Source organism: Capricornis sumatraensis, chromosome 17, assembly GCF_032405125.1.
Source record: "Capricornis sumatraensis isolate serow.1 chromosome 17, serow.2, whole genome shotgun sequence".
NCBI classification, from domain to species: Eukaryota; Metazoa; Chordata; class Mammalia; order Artiodactyla; family Bovidae; genus Capricornis; species Capricornis sumatraensis.
This window is the reverse complement of record NC_091085.1, coordinates 58,606,591-58,628,662: the sequence shown is the minus strand read 5'-3', so window position 1 is coordinate 58,628,662 and position 22,072 is coordinate 58,606,591. Positions and strand designations below refer to the sequence as shown.

General features: G+C 51.2%; 2 protein-coding genes across 2 annotated transcripts in view; one reads left to right on the top strand and one right to left on the bottom strand.

Moving 5' to 3' along the window:
* Positions 1-14,006, top strand: part of DNAH10 (dynein axonemal heavy chain 10) — a 159,133-nt gene extending 145,127 nt beyond the window's left edge. The window contains exons 68-79 of the mRNA XM_068990326.1: positions 111-265; positions 3,648-3,831; positions 4,625-4,825; positions 5,859-6,068; positions 6,194-6,289; positions 7,355-7,526; positions 8,862-8,993; positions 9,168-9,379; positions 9,472-9,639; positions 11,324-11,504; positions 13,016-13,161; positions 13,860-14,006. Coding sequence (XP_068846427.1) covers positions 111-265; positions 3,648-3,831; positions 4,625-4,825; positions 5,859-6,068; positions 6,194-6,289; positions 7,355-7,526; positions 8,862-8,993; positions 9,168-9,379; positions 9,472-9,639; positions 11,324-11,504; positions 13,016-13,161; positions 13,860-14,006 — 2,004 coding nt within the window. The remainder of the gene's footprint in view (positions 1-110; positions 266-3,647; positions 3,832-4,624; positions 4,826-5,858; positions 6,069-6,193; positions 6,290-7,354; positions 7,527-8,861; positions 8,994-9,167; positions 9,380-9,471; positions 9,640-11,323; positions 11,505-13,015; positions 13,162-13,859) is intronic.
* Positions 14,007-15,913: 1,907 nt separating this feature from the next.
* On the bottom strand, positions 15,914-19,395 carry CCDC92 (coiled-coil domain containing 92). The gene is made up of 3 exons (XM_068989427.1): positions 19,251-19,395; positions 18,582-18,623; positions 15,914-16,689 (listed from the first exon to the last, which is right to left on the bottom strand). Exons 1-3 carry the CDS (start codon positions 19,378-19,380, stop codon positions 15,914-15,916), a joined length of 948 nt encoding a protein of 315 aa, XP_068845528.1. The 5' UTR covers positions 19,381-19,395.
* Between the last annotated feature and the right edge of the window lie 2,677 nt (positions 19,396-22,072).

The window sequence follows — 22,072 nt, the reverse complement described above, 5'->3', positions numbered from 1 at the left end:
CACCTGTAAATTTCATCCCTTTACAGAGGCTTTTGGGACCTTCACCTAAAAAAGGGGCCCTATCTCATTTCTGAGTTGATGCCACCATGCATATTCTTTGCTTTCCCCAGTGGTATGACCTGGATTCCCTGGAGCAGTTTCCATTCCCTCTGGGTTACGATATCAACATCACCCCTTTCCAGAAGTTGCTTATTTTGCGCTGCTTCCGTGTGGACCGGGTGTATCGGGCCGTGACCGACTACGTGACTGTAACAATGGGAGAGAAGTAAGTGAGCTTGTGTCTGCTTGGTCCTTTCTGTGGGGCAGGATACCTAATGTTACCGCCTCCTGGGCTCACAGATGGCAGGCGTGGCCAGCTCCGGAGAGCGCAGTTTGGTAGCCACTCAGGAACAGCGCCGTTCAAGAGAAATACAATGTGAACCACTTTTGTAAGTTCAAGTCTTCTGGTGACCACATTCAAAAAGGAACAGGTGAAATTAATTTTAGTAACAGTTATCATAAGCACATAACTATAGAACATTACTATATAACAATGTTATATATAAAGAATAAGTATTAATAGTAAATAATTGTGTGGACAGGGGAGGCTGGCGGGCTACAGTCCATGGGATCCCAAAGAGTCAGACATGACTTAGCAACTCAGCAACAACAATTAATAGAAAATAAGTGAATTTAATTATTAAATGATACAAATGGACTTATTTACAAAACAGAAACAGACTCACAGACACAGAAAGCCGACTTATGGTTACCAAAGGGAAAAGGTGGGGAGGAGGGAGAGAGAAACTAGGAATCTGAGATTAACATATACACTCTATGATATATAAAGTAAACAAACAACAAGGACCTACTATATAGCACAGGAAACTATATTCAATATTTTTTAATAACCTAGGTGGGAGAAGAATCTGAAAAAGAATATATATATGATAACTGAGTCACTTTGCTGTACATCTGAAATGAACACAACATTATAAATCAACTATACTTCAATAAAAATTTATAAAAAAGAAACAGGTGAAAATAATTTAAATGCAGCATTCCAAAGAATAGCAAGAAGAGATAAGAAAGCCTTCTTCAGCGATCAATGCAGAGAAATAGAGGAAAAGAACAGAATGGGAAAGACTAGAGATCTCTTCAACAAAATTAGAGATACCAAGGGAACATTTCATGCAAAGATGGGCTCGATAAAGGACAGAAATGGGATGGACCTAACAGAAGCAGAAGAGATTAAGAAGAGGTGGCAAGAATACAGGGAAGAACTGTACCAAAAAGATCTTCACGACCCAGATAATCATGATGATGTGATCACTCATCTAGAGCCAGACATCTTGGAAAGTGAAGTCAAGTGGGCCTTAGAAAGCATCACTATGAATAAAGCTAGTGGAGGTGATGGAATTCCGGTTGAGCTATTTCAAATCCTGAAAGATGATGCTGTGAAAGTGGTGCACTTAATATGCCAGCAAATTTGGAAAACTCAGCAGTGGTCACAGGACTGGAAAAGGTCAGTTTTCATTCCAATTCCAAAGAAAGGCAATGCCAAAGAATGCTCAAACTACCACACAATTGCACTCATCTCACATGCTAGTAAAGTAATGCTCAAAATTCTCCAAGCCAGGCTTCAGCAATATGTGAACCGTGAACTTCCTGATGTTCAAGCTGGTTTTAAAAAAGGCAGAAGAACCAGAGATCAAATTGCCAACATCCGCTGGATCATGGAAAAAGCAAGAGAGTTCCAGAAAAACATCTATTTCTGCTTTATTGACTATGCCAAAGCCTTTGACTGTGTGGATCACAATAAACTGTGGAAAATTCTGAAAGAGATGGGAATACCAGACCACCTAACCTGCCTCTTGAGAAATCTGTATGCAGGTCAGGAAGCAACAGTTAGAACTGGACATGGAACAACAGACGTTCCAAATAGGAAAAGGAGTACGTCAAGGCTGTATATTGTCACCCTGCTTATTTAACTTCTATGCAGAGTACATCATGAGAAACGCTGAACTGGAAGAAACACAAGCCGGAATCAAGATTGCCGGGAGAAATATCAATAACCTCAGATATGCAGATGACACCACCCTTATGGCAAAAATGGAAGAGGAACTAAAAAGCCTCTTGATGAAAGTGAAAGAGGAGAGCGAAAAAGTTGGCTTAAAGCTCAACACTCAGAAAACGAAGATCATGGCATCTGGTCCCATCACTTCATGGGAAATAGATGGGGAAACAGTGGAAACAGTGTCAGAGTTTATTTTTTTGGGCTCCAAAATCACTGCAGATGGTGACTGCAGCCATGAAATTAAAAGACGCTTACTCCTTGGAAGAAAAGTTATGACCAACCTAGATAGTATATTCAAAAGCAGAGACATTACTTTGCTGACTAAGGTCCATCTAGTCAAGGCTATGGTTTTTCCTGTGGTCATGTATGGATGTGAGAGTTGGACTGTGAAGAAGGCTGAGCGCCGAAGAACTGATGCTTTTGAGCTGTGGTGTTGGAGAAGACTCTTGAGAGTCCCTTGGACTGCAAGGAGATCCAACCAGTCCATTCTGAAGGAGATCAGCCCTGGGATTTCTTTGGAAGGAATGATGCTAAAGCTGAAACTCCAGTACTTTGGCCACCTCATGCGAAGAGTTGACTCATTGGAAAAGACTCTGATGCTGGGAGGGATTGGGGGCAGGAGGAGAAGGGGACAACCGAGGATGAGATGGCTGGAAGGCATCACTGACTCGATGGACGTGAGTCTGAGTGAACTCCGGGAGATGGTGATGGACAGGGAGGCCTGGCGTGCTGCGATTCATGGGGTTGCAAAGAGTCAGACACGACTGAGCGACTGAACTGAACTGAACTGAACTATGGACTATAGCCCTCCGGACTCCTCTGTCCATGGAATTTTCCAGGCAAGAATACTGGAGTGGGTTTCCATTCCATCCTCCAGGGGATCTTCCTGACCCAGGGATTGAGCCCGAGTCTCTTAAATTTCCTGCATTGCCAGGAGGGTTCTTTACCACTGGCGCTACCTGAGAAGCCTGGTATGGAGGCTTCTCCGTTTGCCTCCTTGGCTGGCAGGTGATAGAAATGAGTGAACAAGACTGCATAGGGACAGGGCAAACTGGAGCGGCCAAGTCCTGGCCAGTAGCCCCTTAACCTCTGCTGACTGATGCCAGGTGGTGGTGGGGACCCAGATCTCTGACTCTTCAAAGCAAACTAGAAATTCGAATTTCTACACAAAATCTCTCAATCTTTATGTGCTGGCAACTAATTTTTAAAAATCTTGATATATTGGCCATTTAGGACATGCCTGCGAATCTGCTGGTGTGGGACCTCTGGGTTCAGTGCCCAGGGCATGTCCACCTGCAAGGCTGGCCTGTCACAAGAGCAGCTGTGTCACCCAGCTCAAAGCAGGTCTCCTGAACCCAGCCTGGATGTATCAGGCTATGCAGAGAGGTCCCTATGATCCAGGAGCTGACCATCCAGTGAGTAAGATGTGTGTGAACACCGGATACCTAACAAGGAAGGCTGAGCAAAGAACGACACCAGAGAAGTAGTCAGAGGTTCTGGATGCTGGCAGGCAGAGTGCTGGCCACACTGGCCCATCCCTGCCCAGAGCTATCCTCCCAGGAGCGTTTTCCAGTCGTGTTTCTTCCCCTAGGTACGTGCAGCCCCCGATGATCAGCTTCGAAGCCATCTTTGAGCAGAGCACCCCCAACTCGCCCATCGTGTTCATCCTGAGCCCTGGCTCGGACCCTGCCAGTGACCTTATGAAACTAGCCGAGCGCAGTGGTTTTGGAGGGAACCGCCTCAAATTCCTTGCCATGGGTCAAGGTCAAGAAAAGGTAGATCGTTGTTGGAAGCAACAAGCCCTAAACGTGCTTGAGGTGCCTGGAATGAATTCACGAATGCCTGGCTTTAAGCCAAGAGTGCCACCCACACACCAGCACCATGCCTTTCCGGTCTAAGGAGCAGGAATCAAACGCCACAGCGATGATGAGAATGTGAACAGTAGTTAGCTCTAGAGCTGACCTTCTGTGATCACCCGGGTTTGCACCTGTATGTTGCAAACAGTATGTTCTATTTCCAAAGCACTTTCTTTTTAAAAATAATTAATTAATTAGGCTGTGCTGGGTCTTAGTTGTGGCATGCAGGATCTTTAGTTGTGGTATGTGGGATCCAGTTCCCTGACCAGGGCTCAGATCTGGGCCTCCTGTATTGGGAGCTTGGAGTCTTAGCCAATGGACCACCAGGAAGTCCCTCCAAATCTGGTCCTCATTGCATCTGGTGATCATCTCCCTCGGCCCTTGCAGCAACCCTGTTTTGGATCATGCTGTCACTGGTGGCTGCCAGTGGCCAGGCCACTCTGTCAGGGGGCAGGTGTCCCTGTGTCTGAGGTTGGAGCTCTGGGTGCCGAGGGAGGCCAGTGAGTGCAGCCCGGTGGACCTGGGTGACCCTGGAGGAATGCTCAAGGGTTGTATCTTCAGAGGCTCCCTCTGCAGCTCTGGGACCACCGGCTCCTTTGTGTCTCCTGCTGCAGTGGCCAGCAGGTTATGGGGGCTTGGGGAGGGTCTGGGAGAGCACGGGGTGGTGCAGCCTTGGGATGCCAACACTTCCCTTCTGTCTCTGTCGGAGCAGGTGGCCCTGCAGCTGCTGGAGACGGCGGTGGCTCGTGGGCAGTGGCTGATGCTGCAGAATTGCCATCTCTTGGTCAAGTGGCTGAAGGATCTGGAGAAGTCCCTGGAGAGGATCACCAAGCCCCACCCTGACTTCCGCCTGTGGCTCACCACGGACCCCACCAAGGGATTCCCCATTGGGATCCTGCAGAAGTCCTTGAAGGTCTGGCTGTAGGATAAACAGACACACCCATGGCTCAGTTCCTCAGTTCACCTCCCAGTTTTGCTACATCTCTGTGTGTGTGTCTGTGTGTGTATGTGTAGGATAGAGCTGGGACCCCTTGCACCCCTCTTCCCCAATTCCATCTCTCGCTTCAGAGATAAGCACTGTCCAGAATAAGGTGATGACCACTGGGTGACAGTGATGATTCCCAGGCCTGTCTTTATCCCTTCTGCATGTCCCCAAAGCATGTGTGGGTTAGTTTTCACAGACTTCACATTTATTAAACCTCCTTTTTTTATCTCTAATGATTGGCCTACCCACAGCCCACAGAACCTGAGTGCTTGTGTGCAGAAATTTCAAGGGGTTTACAGGCCCTGTTTAACTTAGTCTCCGGGGACATTTTGGGGAAAGGTTTCGTCATCTCTCTCTGCCTCTGGGGCGGGTAGAGGGAAAATGTACCTCCTTCTGTTTTACATTTGAGGATCCCATGAATCAGAAAGAGGTTTAAAGAGCCTTCCTGGGGTCATTTGATGAGTTAGGGCAGAGCTGGAACAACATCTCGGCTGGGGTGTGTGTGTGTGTGTGTGTGGCTGGGCTGGGTCTTCGCTGTCGTGCACGGGCTTCTCTTGTGGAATGCTCAGTCACTTCAGTCGTGTCTGACTCTTTGCAACCCCAGGGACTGTAGCCTGCCAGGCTCCTCTGTCCGTGGGATTCTCCAGGGAAGAATACTGGAGTGGGTTACCATTTCCACGTGGGGTTAATTGACCCGTGGCATGTGGAATCTTAGTTCTCCGACCAGGGATCACACCCTTGTCCCCTGAATTGGGAGGTGGATTCTTAACCACTGGGCACCAGGAAAGTCCCCAATATCTAGGTTTTTTTTTTTTTTTTTTAAACTTATTCGCCTGGGTCCTTGACTTTCACTGTTAGGGAAACAGGGAAGATGCCCCATTAGGATGGAGAGAAGGCCATTCTTCGGAGCCCGGCTCCTGGGCCTGGGGTCTCCGTCCCCATCTGTCTGCCCTCCTGACAGGTTGTCACTGAGCCCCCCAATGGGCTGAAACTCAACATGAGAGCCACGTACTTCAAGATCTCACCTGAAATGCTAGACGAGTGCCCACACCCTGCTTTCAAGCCCCTGGTCTACGTGCTGGCGTTCTTCCACGCAGTGGTGCAGGAGAGGAGAAAGTTCGGGAAGATCGGCTGGAACGTGTACTACGACTTCAACGAGTCTGACTTCCAGGTGAAGATGCGGCTGCGGCCTCCGCCCGGGCACACTCCCCTCTCAGTGGTTCCTGCCCGTGTTTTCAGAAAACGGTCAGAGCCTGGATGGTTGTGGATACCCAGGCCTGTTCCTCCTCTTTTAAGGTCTGCATGGAAATTCTGAACACATACTTGACAAAAGCCTTCCAGCAGCATGACCCTCGGATCCCATGGGGTAGCCTCAAGTACCTCATTGGAGAGGTAGGAGCATCCTGGGGGCCCACTGCACCTCTCCACCCCCCCACCCCCACTGGGTGGGCTGGGCTATGGCCTGGCACCCCTGGTCCATGGCCTCTGAGCCCTCTGGGACTCCCTTCTTTAAAAAAAAAAGAAGACATTTATTTTTGGCTGTGCTGAGTCTTTGCTGCTGCTTGGGCTTTCTCTAGTTGCGGAGAGTGGGGGCTACTCTTCGGGGCAGTGCATGGGCTTCTCATTGAGGTGGCTTCTCTTGTTGCGGAGCACAGGCTCTAGGTACATGGTTTTCAGTAGCTGCAGCTCCTCGGCTCTAGAGCACAAGCTCAATAGTTGTGGCACACGGGACTTAGTTGTTCCATAGCATGTGGGATCTTCCCAGACCAGGAACTGAACCTGTGTCCCCTGCTTTGGCAGGCAGATCCTTTATCACTGAGCCACCCAGGAAAGCCCTGGGACTCTCCTCTTGCTCCTGCTGCCCGTCAGTCAAAGGCCCCTGGGTCCCTATGAAATATCTCAGTTCATCACTCCATTATCCCTCATTCTAAGTGAGCAACCTTCACCTGGGGGCCCTGGACTTATTGTCCTGGGGACTCATGTTCCCCACCTAGGATGCTTCAGGCACATCACTGGAGCCCTGCTCCTGTTCAGCTGGCCTAGAGATCCACTTTGGAGGCCATGACCTTATACAGTGTTTGTGGGAAAGCTTCCCTGGTGGCCTGCACGTGGCTCAAACAGAGACTTCACCATTTCAGAGACAAAGGGGCTGCTGGCTTCCTGCATTGTTTTGTTGCTTATTTGCTGTGTTTTGGGGAGTTTGGCCAATTGCACACTGGCTCCCAGCATTTCACAAGAACTGCTGTCACCTTGGGCTCTATGAGTCTGCACACAAGCCCTCTTGTATATAGTGGTCCAAAGGCACTGTGGGTGAGTACAGTTGGAGCTGCATGGTGGCCAGACAGCAGGATTCTCACTGAGGGTGCATCTGGGCTTGACCTTGGGCTGTCTGCTGGGACCTTAGGGTTCACCCTGGAGGTCTGGGTTCCCACCGGCTCTCACTGTTTTTACCATCAGGTTATGTACGGAGGACGGGCCATCGACAGCTTTGACCGGCGTATCCTGACCATCTACATGGACGAGTACCTGGGAGACTTCCTCTTCGATACTTTCCAGCCATTCCACTTCTTCCGGAACAAGGAAGTGGACTACAAAATCCCCCTGGGGGATGTCAAGGAAAACTTTGTTGGTGAGATTTCTCAGTCATTAGAAAGTATGCTAAATATTTTATTCTAAGGGAGCCCATACATTTCAGCTGTTCTGATTTCTGCAGTTGGCTTGATGGTTCTTCTGACCCCTCCACTGTTGGGGTTCCTTGTTAGGTTGGGGGTGTTTTCTTATGCTTTTTAGAGGGAGCGCAGCAGGCTCTTCCTAGCCTCAGACCTGATGGAGTTAGTTCAGACTTCCTGTCCTGGAATGATGGTACATATATCAGATTCTCCATTGAAGGGCAGAGTGGCCCCTGGGAAACTCACAGAGCCATTTTCTTTTCTTTTTAATTTTTTTAAAATTTAATTTTATATTTGAAAGCAAAGCAGTTTATTATACTCAAATACATACATATTTGTATATATCCCCTGGATATACTGATAAGGGAAGGAGATCAAAGAGATATATATGTGTGTGTTAGTCGCTCAGTACTGTCCATTCTTTTCGACCCCGTGGACTGTAGCCTGCCAGGCTCCTCTGTCCATGGAATTCTCCAGGCAAGAATACTGGAGGGGGTTGTCATTCCTTTTCCAGGGGATCTTCCCGACTCAGGGATTGAACCCGGGTCTCCTGAACTTCGGGCAGATTCTTTACCATCTGAGCCACCAGGGAAGCTTAGAGTTTAGATAAACTTTTGAAGAATACATCTGAATAACCCAGTTTATTATAATTCATATATTTATTGTTAGAATATATCTAATGATCCTAAATGTTCTTTTTAATATAGTTTATATATTTTTGCTTATTTTAAAAAATTTTATTCATTTATTTGGCTGGATCAGGTCTTAGTCACGGAATGTGGGATCTTCATTGTTTCATGCAAGATCTTTTGCTGGGGTGCACGGGCTCAGTAGTTGACGCACATGGCCTTAGTTGCTCCATAGCATAGGGGATGTGAGTTCCCTGACCGGGGATTGAACCTGCATCCCCTGCACTGGAAGGCAGATTCTTAACCACTGGATCACCAGGGAAGTCCCCTCACTGGGCCATTTTCATAAAAGCTGTGCATAGAGGGAGTTCCCTGGTGGTCCAGTGGTGAGGACTCTGGGCTTTCACTGCTGTGGGCCTGGATGTGATCCTTGACTGGAGAATTAGGATCCTGCCAGGCATGGAAAGAAAAAAAAAAAAAAATAGATGCACCTAGAGCTGGCTTGGATGTGGTAGTGTTGAATTCTTATTTTAAAAGCATGTACCCCTTTAAGAAGTGGAAAGTAATATAACGTGTCTGGGAAGGTTAAGGCTGTGGGTCTTCAGAAATTGAGGGCCGGGGGGTCGGCACGGCAGTGTAACCGCTGCATGTTCTCTCCATTTACAGAAGCCATTGAGGCCCTTCCGCTGGCCAACACGCCTGAAGTGTTTGGTCTTCACCCTAATGCTGAGATTGGATATTACACTCAGGCGGCTCGAGACATGTGGGCTCATCTGCTGGAGCTGCAGCCCCAGATGGGTAAAGTCCCCTGCAGACAACTGTGCTCCTGGGGGATCAAGGGCATTGGTCCAAAGTGTGCTACTTTGGTTTCTGGTAGTTTCCACATTGCTGGTGCCTTTCATCGAAGGTGCTGGATGCCCTGGTCCCATGCTCAGGTGCCTTGCTGTCTCTAAAAATGTGTCCTGGTTTCAGGGGAGTCCAGCGCTGGCATCAGAAGAGATGATTACATCGGCCAGGTGGCCAAGGACATAGAGAACAAGATGCCCAAAGTCTTTGACTTGGACCTGGTCAGGAAGCACCTTGGGCAGGGCATCTCCCCCACCTCAATGGTCCTCCTGCAGGAGCTGGAGCGCTTCAACAAGCTTGTCATACGGATGACCAGGTCCCTGGCTGAACTTCAGAGGGTAAGCCCCGGTACTCAAGTGCAGATTCCTGCCCAGGTGGAGTGCCTGGTCTTCCCCTAGTCTTGCCTGATTGCTCTTGATTCTGTCAACAGGCCTTGGCCGGAGAAGTTGGGATGAGCAGTGAATTAGATGACGTAGCCAGGTCTCTCTTTCTTGGGCAAATCCCTAACATCTGGAGAAAGCTTGCCCCTGACACCTTAAAGTCCCTCGGAAACTGGATGCTGTACTTCCTGCGGAGGTTCAACCAGTACACGACATGGGTGAGTGAGGGCAGTGGTCTGCTTGCTGGTTCAAGGCTTGGCCGGGACTCCCTCAAACCACCTCCCGACTTCTTCTCCCATCCCTGGCAGTACCTCTGTCCAGAGCTGATTAGGTGCTCTGGAAATGGTCCATGACTCTGCAAGCATATCTGTATTTTTTTTCCCTTTTGTTTCTTTCTTTTAAAGACTCTGAAGCATACTATGCACGACTTATTCATCTAAGAGTCTGTCTTGGCAATTGTTCCACCTAAGTATTACACTGAGACCTCTCTAGGCAATTCCAGCTCACAGATATCCTGTATCCTCTCCCTGATGGACATTTAGGTGGTTACCATTGGAGTTTTTTTTGAAAAGTCAACTTTAAAAATTTGGCTGCACTGGGTCTTAGCTGCAGCACGTGGGATCTAGTTCCCTGACCAGCGATGGAACCTGGGCCCCTTGCGTTGGGAGTGTAGTCTTAGCCTCTGGGCCACCAGGGAAGTCCCTGTCTTTTTTTGTCTGTTTTTGGTTTTGCTAGTACAAACAACATTCTGTTGCACGTGCCTTTGGAGACTCATATGAGTATATTCCATGTGTACAAGGGAAGAGTTGGATCCGGGTGTGTGCGTTTTAAATTCTGACAGCTCTTGTCGGATAGTTTCCTAGAGAACTTGACACCACAGTGTACAAGAAAGATCATTTCCTCACCTCTCTGCCACATGGTGTGTTCTTAATATTTTGGACCTTTTTCTCCTTCATAGGTAAAAAATAATATCCAAGATTTTGGATGTGTATTCCTTTAATTATGGTGAGGCCAAATGTCTTTGACGTGTTTACAGACCTTGTGTGTTTTTCTGTGACTTGACTTTTTGTATTTGGATTTCATTCTTACCAAGTTTTCCATCTTTTAAAACTGATTTTTAAGAGCTCTTTGACTTCCCTGGTGGCTCAGATGGTAAAGTGTCTGCTTACAATGTGGGAGACCCGGGTTCAATCCCTGGGTTGGGAAGATCTCCTGGAGAAGGAAATGGCAACCCACTCCAGTATCTTGCCTGGAAAATCCCATGGATGGAGGAGTCTGGTAGGCTACAGTCCATGGGGTCGCAAAGAGTCAGACACGACTGAGTGACTTCACTTTCCTTTCCCTTTTTGTACATCAAGGGGATTTACCCTTTTTCTCTGCTGGAGTTGCAGATACCTCCCCAGCTTGCCTCAAGCTTGTTGATTTTGTGTGTGTGTGTGTGTTTTTTTTTTTCCCATAGGAGAGTTTTACATTTTAATGTAGTCAAATAGGCCAGTCTTTTCTTTCATGGCTTCTGAGTTTTGTATTCCCCACTCCACGATTCTGAAAACATTCTCTGGAGATCTCATTTGGTACTTTTGTGGTTTATTTATTTATTTATTCATTTTTGTTTTGTTTTTGGCTGTGCCATGGCATATAGGATCCTAGTTCCCTGACCAGGGATTGAACCCTCGACCCCTGCAATAAGAACGCAGAGTCTCAGTGTGGTTTATTGTTTCAGTCTTTGCTCCACCTGCAGTTTGGCCATCCAGCTTGTTTTTCCCAATGGGCCAACAGCTACCCCAACACCATCTTTCTCCCTCTAAGGTGAACTGCCTCTTTTGTCAGCTGTGACCCTGGCACTTGATGGCAGCCCCAGGCTCCCACCTGACCTCCTCACCACCTGACCTCCTCCCTTTCCAGGTCACCGAGAGCGAGCCCAGTGTGATGTGGCTCTCTGGGCTGCACATCCCAGAATCCTACCTCACGGCCCTGGTGCAGGCCACCTGCAGGAGGAATGGCTGGCCACTGGACCGCTCCACTCTGTTCACCCAAGTGACCAAGTTCCAGGACGCAGACGAAGTGAATGAGCGGGCAGGACAAGGTATGGCCAGCTCCCTGTAGACTCACAGTCTCTCCTGTAAGTTCTCCCTCCTGGAGCTGAAGGGGCGAGCACAGTGTGGGCCCAGATGCGCCAGGAAGTGTTTGAAGATCAGACTGCTGCAAACACTGGCTGTGTCTGTGCACTGTCCACGTGGGTCCTGGCATCTCTGAGGGGGTGTCTGGATGCTTCTTGTCCGGTTTTTCCTTTGAGATGCGAGCTGATGTCAGGGGAGAGCTGAGCCACACTCGCCCTGCTCGTCTATGGGAAATGGGCTCCTAGGGTTTGAATGTGAGCTTTCAAAGAACTGGATCGCCAGGTGGCTTCCCAGAACCATGAGAACCCAGGGGCATGGAAGCCAGGGAGTGGGATAGGCGAGGTGCAGACCATTTAACTGTGCTGTAACTTCAAGTCTCTTAGACACTGGCTACAGTCTGCAAACTACAGCTGGAAACTGCTATTTCTTGGGGGGATTAATGTCTTAGAACAGTGGTCTCCAACCTCTGGGGTCTATTTCTGATGATCTGAGGCAGAGCTGATGTAGAAATAAAGTGCACAAGCCATGCAATGCGCTTGAATCATCCTGAAACCATTGCCCCAAGCATCGCCCCTGACTCCCATTCCATGGAAAATTGTCTTCCACAAAACTGGTCCCTAGTGCCAAAAATGCTGGGGACTGCTATCTTAGAGGGCACTTCACTGCAAGCACAAAAGCCCTCTTGAGCTACTGACAGCTTGGGGAGAGGGGATTTACAGTGGACATTCAGGAATGCTCCATCCCCATTGTAGAAGACCCAGAGAGGTCTCAAAGGGACTGGCAGTGTTGGGGCCTCCACCCTCTCTGGGCCAAGCGGCCATGCTATTCTCTGCTCCTGGGCAAGTATGCAGTGTCCTCCTCCCCTGAGACCACTTCCTTTGCGAGGCTTCAGCTCCCTGCTTTCCTGTCACTTTGGCTCTGGGGGGGGACTCAGAATTGCTGTGGTGCCAGCTGACTCTGGGGGCCCCAGGCCGCTAAGTCTGGGGTGCCAAGTCGCTGGGGAGAGATGCCCACCCCTCCTCCATGGCACGGTGGCCATAGGGAGGGTCATGGGGTCTCCAGGGCATCACCTCTGGGGTGTTCCTCTATGAAGGGAAAGTGGGCCAGGTAGAAGTGGTGGCCACGTCTTTTGGGAACAGGCATGGGCTGTGTCTGGGGAAGGAGAGTTGGTTAGTTACCTTTTTGTTTATTGATATACACATCCCCTAAGAGCCATACAGCAGAATTATATGTCCCCCTGCCTGAGTTCAGGGTTTCCCGCACGGCTCAGTGGTAAAGAATCCGCCTGCCGATGCAGGAGATGCGAGGTCTATCCCTGGGTTGGGAAGATCCCCTGGAGGAGGAAATGGCAACCCACTCCAGTAGTCTTGCCTGGGAAATCCCATGGACAGAGGAGCCTGAGGGGTTGCAAAAGAGTCAGACACGACTGAGGGACTAAACAACTGCCTAAGCCTGGCTCTCTTCCTTGTGCCTCTAGGATGCTTTGTCTCAGGACTGTATCTGGAAGGCGCTGACTGGGACATAGAAAAAGGATGTCTTATCAAGAGCAAACCCAAGGTGCTGGTGGTTGACCTGCCCATCCTGAAGATCATCCCCATTGAAGCCCATCGCCTCAAGCTGCAGGTGAAATGCTGATGCCTGGCCCGGTTCTCCTCTTCTGGTCTCCTCTGACTAGAGTTAGACACCAGGCGGTTTCCAGCAGCCTTGCCTTTTAGCACAGGGGCCCTTTACCTTTCAGGGCTGGGGGAAGCCCTTGAGCCCATCCTCAGGAAATGCACTCGTGCACATGAGTGTGTGCAGAGCCTTCCTCAGGGGGGCTCGGGTTCAAGGTCGGAGGTGGTGGTCTAGGCCTGCTTCAGGAGTGACTTCTCCCTTCTTGTGAAATTCTGTGGGCACTGCTTGGATCAGAATGGAGTTATATTCGCTGTGGACGGCAGGTGCCTCCTGCCCTGCTGCCTACCCACTTTTCATGGGTGTTTGCAGAGCCTGGGCGTGCCTCATGGGCTTGGTGGGGAGCCTTCTGGATCCTTAGCTCTTCGATAAGCCTTCGCCCTCCCACCCACACTCTGGGACTAGCACTTCCTTTTGCAGGCTCAGCTGGTCAAGAATCCCCCTGCAATATGGGATACCTGGGTTTGATCCCTGGGTTGGGATGATCCCCTGGAGAAGGGAATGGCTACCCATTCCAGTATTCTGGCCTGGAAAATTCTACGGACTGTATAGTCCATATATATAGTCCCTGGTGTCGAAAGAGTCGGACATGACTGAGGAACTTTCAGTTTCACTTTCGATTCTGCCCTCACACCCTTTTTCCTATGCAGAACACCTTCCGGACGCCTGTCTACACCACCTCCACCAGAAGGAATGCCATGGGGGTCGGCTTGGTTTTTGAAGCCGATCTCTTTACCACGAAGCACATTTCTCACTGGGTCCTGCAAGGGGTGTGCCTCACCCTGAATTCTGATTAACCCTCTGGCTGAAGAAACAGCGATGGATTCTAAGTCTGTGGTCAGCGGTGGATATGCTGGGAGTTAGGAAAGGCTAGATTGCTGTCACTTCTTGGGACCGCTGGAGGAAGGAGGGGGATTGACACTGCTTTTTCCTTTCATTTGAAATCCATTTTCATCTTTTTCCATATAAGTTAACCTGAATGGTCTTTTCAAAAAAACTATTTTTTTAAGGATTCTGTGTATTCAAAAAATAAAATAAAAAAAGAGCCTTTTAAGATGTGTCAAATTCTCTTTCCCTTTTCAGACAGAAATCTCTTTCCCTTCTCAACAAAATTGGCTGGCATGTCAGTGGCACAAGTGAGAATTCTAATGTAAATTGTCAAAGGTGTTTTTTTTTTTTTTTTTAAGTATTTACTTAGTCATTTATTTGGCTGTGCCAGGTCTTAGTTGCACCATGCAGGATCTTTAGTTTCAGCATGTGGGATTTAGTTCCCTGACCAGGGATCGGACCCCAGCCCCCTGCATTGGGAGCAGGGAGGTTTAGCCACTGAACCACCAGGGAAGTCCCCCAAAGGTGGTTTTCTGATAATCCAGGTCTGTTTCAGCAGCTGCTTCTTTGGGACAAGGGCTGTGTGCTAGGGTGTGGGGTAGAAGGCAGGGGCTGCCCTGTGGGGTCAGCAGGGGCCCCTTCCCTGGGCTGATGATGCCAAGGAGGAGCAGAGGTGGACAGAATCACCCAGGGCCTCTCCCTTCCACAAGTCTCCAGCCCAGTTCTTGTGGTTCGGACCTGCCAGCATGTGGGTGAAGACAGTGGGTCTGATGTTTAAGCCCTGCCTGAGCTCCTGCCCCCAACTGCCTGGGTTTGTGAGGGTGCAGACTTCGAAATTTCCAGGACCAGCGGCTCCTGGGCGTCCCTTCCTTCTGTACACCTTAAGCCCTGGCCAGGCTAGGCCAGTCTGGGGATGAGCAGCAGCTTAACTCTGCTTGGGAGGGACAGATCGGAGCTGAGCGCTAGCAGGACACGAGGGCAGGGCCGGAAAAGCGACTTTTGCCAGAAACGCAGAACATTCTAGGGACTAGCTCTGGGTAGTGCGACCTAACCGGGGCTCCTCTTTCCGGAAGTGAACCCCACCCCGGGACCTACCCTGGGTGAACCCACTGTCTGGGCAGCAGTTACAGGTGGGGGTGTGGTATTTCTCCCCCTCCCACCGTCTCTCCCCTCCAGGCCCACCCTGGGGTGGTTTAATAAAAGACACAAAACAGAAAGAAGGCAGGTTTAGAAAATAAAGTTTGTTGGGATCGTGAACATTTTGGATAAAACAACAAAAAATATGAACACACATTCAGGTCGTGGTGATATGAGGAGTAATGTCATCTTATTTAGTTCCTGTGACATAACATACATCTGCTCGGTTTATCTGTGCCGCCCCCGGGGTGGGTGTGTCAGGGGGTTCTCCAGGAGGGCGCAGGGCTTTTCCGGAAAGGCCGCCCCAAACCGGAGGCGTGAGGTCAAGGCCGATATGCGTTGCTCCGACTTTAGAATTAGGCGTGTGACTATCGGATAATTTCGTTAACGTCGAGCAGGAACGCGGCCGGTGGCCCGTGCTGTGCGCGTGCGCGCGCGTGCGCGGGGGTTCCGCGGAGCGGGGCTGGAAGCAAGCGAGTGGGCACGCAGGTGTTTGGCCTCAGCGATTAGTAAATACGGACTCTGCGGCAGAGGCGAGATCCTGTTTCGGTGTCAAGTCAGAGGGCCAGAGGAGGAGCAGGAGGAGAATAATCTGTTGACAGTGTGAAAAGAATTCGGCATGCATGGGAGTTAAGAAAAAGAGAAAGCAAAAGAGGAGGTGCGGACGGAGTGTTTTCCTAGCGGTGACCACAGGGCCTCGACAGCGGGGTGGAGGGTCGCCAGCGGTGGGGTGGGGCGCTCACACAGTCCTGTCCGTCCCTGAGTGCTTCCTGACCACCTTGCCTCCGTTCACCTGGTCCACCGCCAGCGTCTCCACCTCGGGCGGGGCCTGCGCCGGGGCCCCGTGGTGGATGCGGTGCGCCACGCCCACGTGCGCCTTGTGCGGCTTCTCGCGCGCCGGGCTGGGCTGCTCGCCGGCGCTGCGGTCCGAGGCTATGGGGGGGATGACGAGGGGCCGCTCCTTGATCAGGTGGACCTCGGCCGACTCCCTGGCCAGCAGGAATGGGGTGGGGTCCGGCATGGCGTCCACCGGCTCCCGCAGCAGCAGTTTCCGGCTCTCGGCCCCGAATCTGTAGACCTCCTCGAACTCCGGGTGCAGCGGGGCCGAGAGGCTCTTCTTCATGCGGCGCCGGGGCGTCTCGGGCAGCCTGTCCTTGGGCGGCGCCGGCTTGTAGCTGGTCAGCGCGGGGCTGCCGGCCGGGCTGCCGTCCGAGGTGCCGCCCGAGCTCAGGAGCTTCCTCTTGGTGGCGTGCAGCTGCGAGGTCAGGTAGGCGATGGTGCCGGCGCGCTGCTCCAGCTCGCTGGTCAGCACGCCCAGCTTGTGGCTCTTGACCTTCAGCTCCTCCAGGTACTTGCGCTCGCGTTCCTTGATGGTGTTCTCCAGCACGGTGATCATCGCGTTCTTCTGCTCCAGCTCCTTCAGCAACTCCGTGTTCTCGTCCTCCTTCAGTTTCAGCTGCGCCTCCAGGTCTTCACATCTTTTCTTGAGTTCACTACTTCTGGAAGCTCCGTCCCCTGGATAGACAAGCCGAGGGGTCAGAGTGAGAACCCAAGGGCAGGGCGGCTAGATGCTGGGGGTGGGGGCGGGCAGGGGCAGGGAGACCTTTCCTGCAAGTATCAGGGGTCTAGGCCGGCCTCCCTCCCCATGGGGGAGGGGTACCCACAGGCCACAAGGAAGGCGGGACCCCATCCCTCATGCCCCTTCAGTGTCCTCTCCTCCCAGGAAAGGGTAGGTGATCAGGAGGTCTTTGAGGCCCCGTCCAGTTCAGTTCAGTTCAGTGGCTTAGTGCATGAAAGGATGTTTCCAAATTTAAAAAATGCTGATGTTAAAATGGGCAGCTTCAGAGTATTGGTTGGTTATGGTTTAATCACTGAGTCCTATCCAACTCTTTTTGCAACCCTGTGGACTGTAGCCCGCCCGGTTTCTCTGTCCATGGGATTTCCCAGGCAAGAATACTGGAGTGGATTGCCATTTCCTCCTCCAGGGGACCTTGCTGACCTAGGGATCCTACCCATGTCTCCTGCATTAGCAGGAGGATTCTTTATTGCTGAGCCACCTGGGATGCCTTAAACCTTTCCAAAGGCATAGGATTACACTGTTAGCAGAACCATCTGTCTGCTCCATTCAAAGCACGTTTTGGAAAGACAGACGTAGACGTTCTCCATGTCTAAGGCACAAAAGCTCTCAGGTTGCGGGGAAGACCCAATGTCAGGCTGCCACCTTTCCCCTGCCTCGGGTCCCCTCCCTGCATCTCTCAGAGCATGAACCATAACTCCTGGGGGAAGGCCTGTTTAGAAAAAGCCATCTTGACTCCAGCGTGGTTTCTACACTTTTAAAATCGTCATCCTGTTCTCTGGTGCAGCTATTTGGGACAGGCCATAGTGGCCCTGGCTTCTGTCCCCTCTGCCCCAGCTGCCAGCAGGCTGGTAGCTTTGCAGGTCCCTGAGGACTCTGGCTTTGGGGGAGCATTGCTGGGATGAGAGTCTAGAGAGAGGCGTTCAAGGCTGTTCTGGAGGCCACCCAGTAATGTGGCCTCTCGTTCAACCAGTCTGTAGAGAGCACACATGCTGTGCCAGGTCCTGTGCTAACTCGCTGGACACAGACGGAACCCTGCTCCATCTCTTCTTTCTGGTTTATATCACATCTCGTGCTTGGTTACAGAAGGAACGCATACTCACTGTAAAAAAACCCAGAGAACCCAGAAAAGCAGAGAAGTGCAGTGAAAGCCGCTCAGTCATGTCCAACTCTTTGTGACCCCATGGACTGCAGCCTGCCAGGCTCTTCTGTCCATGGAATTCTTCAGGCAAGGATACTGGAGTGGGTGGCCATTTCCTTTGCCAGGGGATCTTCCTGACCTAGGGATTGAACCTGGGTCTCCTGCACTGCAGGCAGATTCTTTACTGACTGAGCTACCAGGGAAGTCCACAGAGAATGGGCGTTCTAAATGAAGTGTTGGTCGCTCCGGTTTTGTCTGACTCTTTGCAACTCCATGGACTGTAGCCCGCCAGGCTCCTCTGTCCATGGAATTCTCCAGATAAGATTACTGGTGTGGATAGCCATTCCCTTCTCCAGGGGATCTTCCCAACCCAGGGACTGAACTTGGGTCTCTTGCGTGGCAGGTGGATTCTTTACGGTCTGAGCCACCAGGGAAGCCCATTCTAAATACATGTGTCAATCAAAAAAAAAATAAGAACACGCACCCCTCCTGCCCCACTGACAGCCTCTCCTCACACCTAGGGAGTCCAGACTGCACCCGCCCCCACCCAGGAGAGCTCTGATCACACGTGCAACTCTTCACAGCACATGTGTTTTCTTCTGCATGTGTCATTAGTGAAAACAGGTGGCACCAACATCTGCCACAATAGGAAACAACAGTGGCATCAAATTTGGGGAAGGGAGTTCTTACCTGTTTGATCCGAACTCTTGACTGTCAGCTCATATGTTAAATCTAAAAAGGAGATCATATACAATCATTGTGAATGATTACTGTACATTCAAAACCTTCATCTGCTCTGAAAATGCAGAACTGATTCCCACGATCAGCCCAAGGGTCCTGCCCAGACAGGGCAGGGATTGCCAGCATTAGAGGCAAAAGTGACAACAGAAACCATCAGTGGCCACTGTCCTTACTAGGGTTCAGAGGGGACCCTTCTTTCCCCTAATATGTATGTACCCCAACATCCACAATTACCAAGCAGCTTGCTCTGTGTATTACACTTTGATCACTGGTTCCAAGATGTATTAATATAATAAACTCTAACCATTGCACTTGGATCCTTCCAAGTCCTCAGTAAGCTGAGAACTGGCTTTCCAGCTTTATGCTTGGTGAATATGGCCTCGGCAGAGGATGAGGTAAGGCATTCAGAGGGACTCCAGTGATGACAGGGTTAACCACCCAGAGGAGAGAAGTGAAACCCCCTTCTCACTCCCCTGGCGCAGCTCTGGAGGCAACCAGTGTGAAATTGTCTTGATGACAGGTTCTGCTTTGCTCTGCAGCCCTGGAGGGCAGGCCTGGGACTGGCCCCCCTGCCCTGCCCCGGTCCCTGAAGGTTGCTGGGTGCCCCCACCCCCATACCTGTGCAATGTTGCTGCAGCCGCCTGATCTCCGCGTGCAGCCCCTTGAGCGTGCTTGCGTGCTCCCGCTGAAGGAACAAGAGGTTCTTCTGTGCACTGTGTAACTGGTTCTCCAGGTTTGTGGCTGCCATGCTGACATGCAGGTGACCTGTGGGAGACACAGGGTCTGGTGGCAGGAGGGTCGCGGGGTGACAGGCAGGAAAAGGACACTGCCTGCTGCCTGTCCCCCTACCCCCCGCCCTGTGGCTTTGTGGGGCGGAGGGCAGTGTGAGGCCCGGCTCCGGATACACAAGGTTCCCTGATTCCAAACCCTGGCCTCGCCACGGGCTACCCGACTGTGACCGATTGAGGCCAGACTCACTCCTGAAACACATCCTTGAGCAGGTGAAGCACTGGCTGCCTCTTTCCAGGAAAACCAGGTACTGAGGAAGTGATGTCTAGAGCTGCCAGGTCAGGAGTAGGAGGGAGATGAAGGGGCATTTCAGAGGGAAGCCCCCCAGGACTTCACCGACTTGAGAGCCACCCCCCAACCAGACCCTTCTCTTTCCTTCTGATTTCCTGAGAACGATCCCACGGAGCCACAAGGAGGAGTCTGGAGTCCAGACTTAGACCCTGCCCTACTCCCCGCCCCTCAGCTTCCAGCCTCCATCATCAGCCGCTCACTCAGGGCTCAGACTCTTGCCCTGACTATAACTCGAGAAATGCGGTGAAGTCAGCCGGCCTTTCTGGACCAGAGTAATTCAAGACACCTTTGCACAGCACTGGAAAATGCTAAGGATGAAATGTGGATTATCTGTCTATAAATTATTCCTGTGAATACAGAGCCTCACGGTGATTTTTTCCTAGTCTGCTGGGCCGGCAAGCACCCCTCAGGGGAAAGACCACCTCTCAGGGGGCTTCTGGTGGCTGGGTGTGTGGTAGGGCAGCAGTGTGGCTTGAGGGGCCGCTCTAGAGGTGACAGCGCAGTGGGTGACACCAAGCTCAGTCTGTTATCTCTTAAGTCCCGTGGCAAAATTTACACCCCAACTCTTGAGCTAAGAATGGGGTGTATTTAGAACCCCAGGACATGCATTTTTATTAACAAGAGAAAGCTCCTTCAAAGGAAAATGAAGATGTGCAGGGAAGGACGGAGGATGCGCCAGACAGAGCCTGGGAGGAGGATGCCCACCGGCACATCCTAGAAAGACATGCCTATCGGGGAGAAGCTGGCGAGACAAAGCCGTGACTAAGAGGAAACTGAGGGGCTTCCCCGGTGGCCCAATGGTAAAGAACCCGCCTGCCAATGCAAAGGATGCGGGTTCAGACCCCGGGTCGGGAAGATCCCCTGGAGAAGGAAATGGCAACCCACTCCAGGGTTCTTGCCTGGAGAATCCCACAGACAGAGGAGCCTGGCAGGCTACAGTCCGCGGGGTCGCAAAGAGTCGGACGCGACTGAACACACAGGCAGACACACAAGAGGAAACAGAACACGCAGCTTTGGGTGGGAGTGTTCACCGCGCCTTGTTACAGGAAGCGATCTGGGAAAGTGTTGCCCGGAGCCTTAGAATTTATCTTCCCTCTGACTTAGCAATTCCATTTCTAGGAATCCACCAGAGGGAAATAATAACCTCCGTGTGAGGAAGATGGAGCTGTAGGGACAGTCGTTGCACTGCGGTTTACGGTCGGAACTGAGTCAGGAAACAAACTCAAAATCCAGTAAGAAGGAACGGGTTGAATAAATGAGAGAGTCATCTCTATGGAAGGTGGATTGGATCTCCTCGGAGGCCTGGAACTCTACCTAAGGTCTGGCCGCAGGCCATGCCAGAGTCGAGTTTCCATCCACCAGAGCTGCCCTCGGAGGAGCCGAGAGCAGCCTGCCTGTGGGAGCAAGGAAGGTTTCTGCCACCCCTGGAATTGTCTCCCTGCTGCAGCCACAAGCTTCTTGTACGCGACTGCCAGGCCAGACACTGGTTCTAAGTGTAGCCCCATGGTGCCTGAGATCCTGAAGGCATGGTCAGGATGTGGAGTATGCTGACCTTACAGGGTACCAGCTCCAAGCAAGGCAAGTCCAGGGTGTGAGCCATGAAGGGCTGCAGAGTCCCAAAGCTGAATGGCCTTGACGTCAAAGAGACGTGAACAGAGGGCCACTCCTGGAGCTTTCGGTCAGGATGCCCAGGTTTACTTCTGCTCAGCAGACCTGAGTCTGTCACTCTGGCATCAGTTCCATCATCTCACTGGGAACATCCACTCCTAGGATTACGGTGGGCTTTGCATGTGGCAATTCCAGGGGAGATGTGTTGTCCTCCTCTTTAAAAGGACAGACCTGGGACTTGCCTGCTGGTCCACTGGTTAAGACACTGAGCTTCCAATGGAAGAGGTGCAGGTTTGATCCCTAGTCGGGGAACTAAGAGCCCACATGCAGCGCAGCCAGAAATAATTTAAAAGGACAGACCTAAATCTGTGCTAATGTGGCTAATGGAAAAAGCAGAGCCTGTGTTTTAAGGGTTTGCCTTTGATGAAAAAGAACCATTTACATTGCATCCAGAACTTAGTGGGTCCAGGTGGGTAAAGAACAGACCGGGTGTCCAAAGCCCCCTCGCTGTCCGTCTTCTCTGCCACCTGGAGCAGCCACTGCTGTGTCTTGGTGACCCTACTTTGAAAACAGTTCTCGAATCCACTGGTTTTTCTCCATCTTATGCCTAAGCCACATCACCCTCACCTGGATCGCTAGAGAACCCTCCCTCTGTCCCCTCTCACCTCCTCGATTCCATCCCCACAAAGGAGCAGAGTGATGTTAACAGAACCTTCCACGGCTCTGAGTGGGGTGGGTTCACAAAGCCCCGG

What these genes read in the sequence shown, in the direction of transcription:
- CCDC92 (XM_068989427.1), bottom strand. Translation starts at nt 19,380, where the DNA reads ATGGCAGCCACAAACCTGGAGAACCAGTTACACAGTGCACAGAAGAAC. An exon ending in GCTGCAGCAACATTGCACAG is followed by an intron (nt 18,624 to 19,250) that starts GTATGGGGGTGG and finishes TCTCCTTTTTAG; the next exon opens with ATTTAACATATGAGCTGACA. An exon ending in CAAGAGTTCGGATCAAACAG is followed by an intron (nt 16,690 to 18,581) that starts GTAAGAACTCCC and finishes TTGTCTATCCAG; the next exon opens with GGGACGGAGCTTCCAGAAGT.